This window comes from Sciurus carolinensis, chromosome 7, assembly GCF_902686445.1.
Source record: "Sciurus carolinensis chromosome 7, mSciCar1.2, whole genome shotgun sequence".
Taxonomy (NCBI): domain Eukaryota; kingdom Metazoa; phylum Chordata; class Mammalia; order Rodentia; family Sciuridae; genus Sciurus; species Sciurus carolinensis.
In genome coordinates this window covers 125,295,739-125,302,701 of record NC_062219.1, presented here as the reverse complement: position 1 = coordinate 125,302,701, position 6,963 = coordinate 125,295,739, and the positions used below count along the sequence as shown (strand labels likewise).

The 6,963-nt window shown below is 34.2% G+C and overlaps 1 protein-coding gene across 1 annotated transcript; it reads left to right on the top strand.

Moving 5' to 3' along the window:
• Positions 1-5,242: 5,242 nt before the first annotated feature.
• LOC124989362 (olfactory receptor 14J1-like) lies at positions 5,243-6,181 on the top strand. Its single transcript, XM_047559241.1, has one exon. It carries the CDS (start codon positions 5,243-5,245, stop codon positions 6,179-6,181), a length of 939 nt encoding a protein of 312 aa, XP_047415197.1.
• Positions 6,182-6,963: the final 782 nt, after the last annotated feature.

Here is a 6,963-nt window from a genome sequence, read left to right as displayed (position 1 = left end):
TGGAATTTGTTCTTTGCCCTGTGGTCATTTCTCATTTTGAGAATTTCCTGCCATCTTAATGTATCTAAGACTGATAGTACAGTTTACTTGTTTGAACCTGGGCAGTCTTGAAGTCTTTAATTTTACTCTGAATTCTGAGTGAAAATTGAATGGATTTTTTTTTAGTTCATCTCATTGCCTTTTATAATGGTCAATGAAAAGAAGTCTGTTGAACTTTCACTGTTTGAAGGTTTAGTAATGTGTGTCAACTTGACTGGGACATTTTGTTGTGTTTGTGAGGATATTTCTAGATGAGATTATCCTTTGAATTGGATAATTCAAATCATATTGTATTTCCTAATGTGTATGAGTCTCATCTAATCAACCGGGGACCTGAATAGACCAAAAAAAGTGAGTGTATTAGTCAAAGTCTCCAGAGATAGAGAACCAATGAGATAAACATATACAGATATATGAAAATGAATTTTTAGGGTAATTAGCTCATAATATTATGGAGACTGAGAAATTTTGTCACCCAAAATTATTCATCACAATGAGTAAGAGAGAACTCATAACTAACTGCTTGAGCTATTAGTCTTCTCCTTCACTCATATGGAACTTAACAACATTGATTCTTCAGATTCTCAGACCTTCAGAATTGAACTAAAACTATACCATTGACTATTGGGTCTCCAGCCTTCCAACTGTACAATTTGGGATTTTTCAGCCTCCATAATTACATGAGTCAATTTTTACACCAAATTAATGGTAGATATGTGATGCATAGATAGGTAGGTAGATACATAATATATAGAGAAAGGGAGAAAAGATAATAAATGATAGAGGGATGATAGATAAAGTCATATTTCTTTGTAGTATCCTAACAAAATTATTTTCCTGGTGATTCCTTAAAAAGATAAATGGGTTTATTAAAGACACTTTCTACCTTCTGCATTACCATAAACAAGAATATGTTTCTCCTCACTGCCAAGTTAACAATTAGAGTTAAGTTCCTGCATAAATTAATGGAAATGTACTGAGGCTGTTAAAGGAGGACCAAGATTAAGACCAGATTATCTGAAAGTATTAACTGGCACATAACTGCAGGAGTACCATGGGATTGAATTTTGAATATGCTTGATCAAGGGACTGGAGCATTAAACTGGATAAACTTAAATTCACTTACTTGGGAACATGAAATTTGAATTTAACTAAACTTAAAATATAAAAAAATTAACCAAAGACAAAGAAAAATTCTGAGAACAGGAAAAGATAAGAAACAGCATGCAAAAGGGTTTCAGTACCTTTTACATTCAACACACTGAAGGGAAAAAATGGCAAACAACAATACTTTGCCTAGCAAAGTTATTTTTCCAAAATGAGAGAGAATAAAAACTTTACCACAGCTGCCCTCAGAAAATGAAGGGATTTCATCATCACTAGGCCTGTCTACAGATATTACTAAATGAAGTTCTTTAGGTTGAACTAAAAGGTCATTAACTTATAGCATAAAATTAGAAAAGCACAAACTCAATACCAGAAGTCACACAGAGATAAACTCAGAACATTCTAAGACTGTAACAGTGGTGCATACAAGAATTTTGCTCCTAATAGAAGAGTGAAAAACTGAACTATCAACAAAGGAAAACATATTTTAAAATTATGTAAATTCTGATCTCAAAACCTGAAATGGAAGTATAAAATTTAGAGTTGTTGATGCATTAAAAGTTATGTCACTACCATCTAGAAATAGACTTTTATAATTGTAAGATGTTCTATGTAAGCCTCATGGTAACTACAAGGCCAACACCTATAGCTGATGCACAAAACAAAAAGATTCAAAGCATTCCACTACAGAAAACCATCAAACCACAGGAAAGATAGCAAGAGATGAAGAAAGAAACAAAGGATCTACAAAACAGTCAGAAAACAATTATATACTGCCCACAAGATTCACCTCACTTTTAAGGATACACAAAGACTGAAATCAAAGGAATAAAATTTGGATAATAGGTTCCAAAACTCAATTGCATAGGGAGAATAAGTTCTAGTGCTTAAGCAGCACAATAGGGTGATTATATTTCACAATATAATCTATTATATATTTTATGAAGAACCAGAAGAGAGGCACTTAAAAACTCCAATGATAAAGAAATGGGATGGAAATATTCATTGCCCTAATTTGATCAGTACAAGCATATACATATATTGAAATATCACACTGTACCCATAATGTGTATAATTATTAGACGCTGATAAAAAAAATTTAATGATAAAATAATAAGGACCACATCTGCCCCTTCCAATATTAAGATAAGAAATAGCAAAATGGAAGATTGGGCTCAATGTAAGGAAGAATGTTTTCACCTTCAATTCCTAGAATATGAAGTCCTAAAGTTATAGTGAGCTCTTATAACTGAAGTGTTCAAAGAGGGAGTGATGAGCCATTTATAAGTGGAAAAAATGTATCTAAATTTTTGATCAGATGTTGGTCAGCCATGATGATCTCTACAATTTCTTCTCATGCTGTGATTCTTTGAGAATATAGTAATATCTAAATTGGAAGCATGAGAATTACATAAGCCAAGCAACCTCTGCTTTGCAGTTGTGCCCAAATTGTCTTGAGTTCCCTAAATATTCATTTACTTTCCAACGAACAAACTGAACAAAGGCGTTAACCTCATGGTATTGGGTGTTATTTAATTTGAAGCATAAATTACAATGCTTTGGTCTAATGGGCACAAATAAAATGAAATTCCAATTAAGTATGTGTGATCATTAACTCAAACTGACCAAAAAAAAAAAAAAAAAATACTCCATGGGAAAAGATCGTGCAATTGCAAATTTCAGTCCCAGGACAGTTACAAGGGGCCCCAAATACCCAGAGCACCTGGGAACCTTTCTTATAGGGTCAAAGAGGTATGTAGCTTGGCCTCCAGTGGCCAAAAAAGAATTGAAACACCTTATTTTTCTCTCTATGGACTAAATATTACTGGAAGGGGCTGAATTAGGAAGACCTGGACCATTTGCTGAGTGGTGACTGACACATTGATAGAATTACCCCAAGTTTAGAAGGGGGAAATTCCTGGATATGCTAAGGTGAGTTTGCTTGGCTTCTCAAAAGGATATTATAATGAAATTGGGAAGCAAATGAATTACAGAGTTTGATTAGATGGAATAAAGACAGACATTGACATTTAGCTTAGAGAAGCTGATTAACACTTTTTAATCAACCAGGCACTATAGCGCAACCTGTAATTCCAGAGACAGAGAGGAAGATAACAAGCTTGCGGCCAGCCTCAGCAACTTAGTGAGAACCTGTCCCAAATTTAAAAACAAATCAAAAGGATGGGAATGTAGCTCAGTGGTAGAGTGCTTCTGGTTCAATACCCAGTCCCACACATATGCAAAAAAAAAAAAATTATCAGCAATGGATTTTTTTTAAATAAAAATTAGGAATCAGCCCAGCATGGTGGCACACATGTATAATCCCAGTGGCTTGGGAGGCTGAGGCAGGAGGACCACAATTTCAAAGCCAGCTTCAGCAAGTCAATGAGAACGTAAGCAGTTTAGCAAGACCCTGTCTCAAAATAAAAAATAATTTTTTTTTTTTTTTAAATGGGCTGGGAATGTGGGAATTTGACTCAGAGGTTAAGCACCCCAGGGTTTAATCCCTAGAACAAAAAAAAAAAAATTAGGAAATCTGGGAAAGAAAGTTTTAATCCCTTTATATTCCAAAAATATTTTTCAGAGTATTATTCTCATCTCACAATCTCTCCTTTAAATGAATCAATTTTGCGTTAGATATTTAATTAAATCATCTAAATAATGGGTATTTAAGGAAATTATTTTTATTAAGAATTATAACATGATGTCACAAAAAAATGGTCAATCTCTTAATGCACAAGTTGAGGTTTATTGAATTATTTACCTAGATAATAATAATTTAGGTGGCATAGACTGGGGATGCAGCTCAGTAGTGGAGTACTTCCCTAGCATGCACAGGCCCTGGGTTTGATCCCCAGTACTGCTCAAAAAAAAGAAAAAAATTATATGACATTACAATTATGATTAAAGTGTTTTTATAAGATAAATAATAGTGATAATAATCACTACTATGGTTTTTAGAAGAATGATACATTACATAAACCATCAGTAAATACATAAAAATAAGCACTGTAAAAAGAATCTAAAGAAATATGACACATACAATAGTAATTTTTCAAGTGGTTTAAAGGTTTATTATCCTGACCCTCCAGAGACATAGGGGCAACCATCTTCCTATGCTAAACCCAGAGATATGCCTGAAATAGATTTCTTGGAAACTTTGCATCCTAGCTACACGATCAAGGTCACTCCTGACTGCATTCTCAGTAACTCAGAGAATTGTGGTTTTGGATCTTTGCTAATTTGATTGGAATCAAAATTATACCTCATTATTACTTTAAATTTAGTTCATTAAAATTAGGATAGATAATTTTTCCCGAGAATATTAGTCATTTGATTTCTTTTTTCTAAAATACAGTAGGAAAATTTTAGCCTTTCATCCCTTAGAATTTTTTCAGGTGATTTTATATATTTTATGAAAAGGGCAATGATTGTACATAATAATTTTTACACAGATGCTATTAATATATGATGCACCTTTAACTTAATTTTTTAAAGAACGCATGGAGAAAAAGAAAAAATGTTAAGAATTTGTTCTCTCATATATGAAATAAAATTATGAAATTACAATTAAAGAATCAGTACTAGTGGTGGTATAAAAACAGATTGTCACATTGTATACATGTATTGAAATATACCATACTTCATAAAAATTTACAATTACTATGTTTCAATTGAAACATTAAGATTTAAAAATAGGAAGATTACTGGGAAAAAACAGACACCTCAAAAATGTCTCTAAAAATGTTGTGCTCATATGAACTGAATGAAACCTTTAGTGTATATAAAACTTGGGTAGTCTATGCCCCATTAGTTCAATTATGTATTCTCCTTGCTTTGATTAGAATGGGTGACATTAAACTATATTATCTATTTTACTTATCCTCCTTATGGCTGAGTAAAAATCATTTAAGATTGCTCGATATAATTCTTAGTATACAAAGCTATTTCACACTTAAAATGGTGGACTGGTGGTCCCATCTTCATGCCTTAATTTTGCCAAGTTCAAGATTTTTGAATGAGAAAAATTGTATTTTTAGGATTTTTTCCCTCCTTCCTACAGCCAGTATCGCTCTTAGAAATCAAGAAGGAAAACATGGCTAATTTCACTACAATAAGTGGATTTCTTCTCATGGGATTTTCTGGCAAACCTGAGCTAGAAATACTATTTGCGACTCTCTTCTTAGTCTTATACATAGTGGCTCTAGTTGGCAATGTTCTCATTATTACCACCACTTCTGTGGACCACAGTCTCTCCTCACCCATGTATTTCTTCCTGAAACATCTCTCCCTGCTGGATCTGTGCTACATTTCTGTGACTGTCCCAAGGTCCATTTGCAACTCTTTCATGCATAGTGGCTATATTTCCCTCTGGGAATGCATATTGCAGTGTTTTGCATTCACTCTCTGTGGCTGTGCTGAGATGGCCATGCTCACAGTGATGTCCTATGACCGTTATGTGGCCATCTGCCTTCCACTGCGCTATGAAGTCATCATGGATGGCAGTACCTGTGTTCATGGAGTGTTAGCCGTCTGGGTCAGTGGAAGCCTCGCTGGAGTCATGCACACAGCTGCTACTTTTTCCATCCATTTCTGTGGTGCCAACATCATTCATCAGTTCTTCTGTGATGTCCCCCAGCTTCTGAAACTCTCTTGTTCCAATGAATATGTGGGTGAGCTTGGGGTTAGTGGTTTCCTGTCTTTGGTAGCATTTATGTGCTTCATCTCTATTGGAGTCACCTACATACATATATTCTCTACTGTGCTGAGGATACCATCTGCTGAGGGCAGAGCCAGAGCCTTTTCTACCTGCCTGCCCCACCTATCTGTTGTCATACTATTTGTCTCTACTAGTGTCTTTGATTTTCTAAAGCCACATTCAGAGTCTCCAACTGTGTTAGACTTTTTACTCACTGTTTTTTATACTGTGCTGCCCCCAACACTCAATCCAATAATCTATAGCCTGAGAAATAAGGCCATGAAGGCAGCCCTAAGAAAGATTTTTGAAAGAAGAAAAGACTTCCTATTTTTCTGAATCACAGCCTTTAATTCTTTTTGAGAGACAAATGAAAATATATTAAGGAAAAAAATAACAGAACCAGTCAGGAAATTAAAGTTAAAACAGAACTTATTATAGGGAAATTCATATTGGAAATTCATTACACAAATGGACTCTGCAATAAAAACAGTGAGTACAGAGTTATATGTGAATTACTCTTGTCAATACAGCAGATTAAAATCTCACCAAACCAACTCAGGTGTCGAAAAAATTTCTTTCATTTTAAAGGATCTGACTTAATTACTCTTCCTCACTCATTTCTATCAGGGTAATGGAAATGTAGTTAATTTGAAATGTCTTCCTCATTTTTTCCTGAATTCCACTAGAGTGGAAGACAGAGAGAATCCAAGCTTCGAGAAGAGCCACCTGACCCTCAATGTCCTCTGGCCATGTAGGGGTTCACTATGATTCTATTACTGTCTCAGGACTTCAGTCAGTAATACACAGTACTTGCCCTGGAAACAGTCACTTACATCATTTACACCACCCCTTCAGATGCAATGAACTACTTTGTCACTCATGTGGATGAGATGTTTAAATGAAACAATAATTTGATAGAGCTCAGAAAATGAATCAAAAAGTAATTGGAATAAAATTAATAGAAACTATTTTAGGAAAAAGAGACATTTAAAAAATAAGTGAAAATATATACAAAAGTAATTTTTAGTGATTGAAATTTGAAACTCAAAGGATGGGTCAAGAAGCAAAGAAATACATAATACAAACTTAGTGGACTGAAAGGTCCAAAGATTTCACAC

Bases quoted from the DNA above. Each gene is read 5' to 3' on its own strand.
- LOC124989362 (XM_047559241.1), top strand. From the start codon at position 5,243: ATGGCTAATTTCACTACAATAAGTGGATTTCTTCTCATGGGATTTTCT.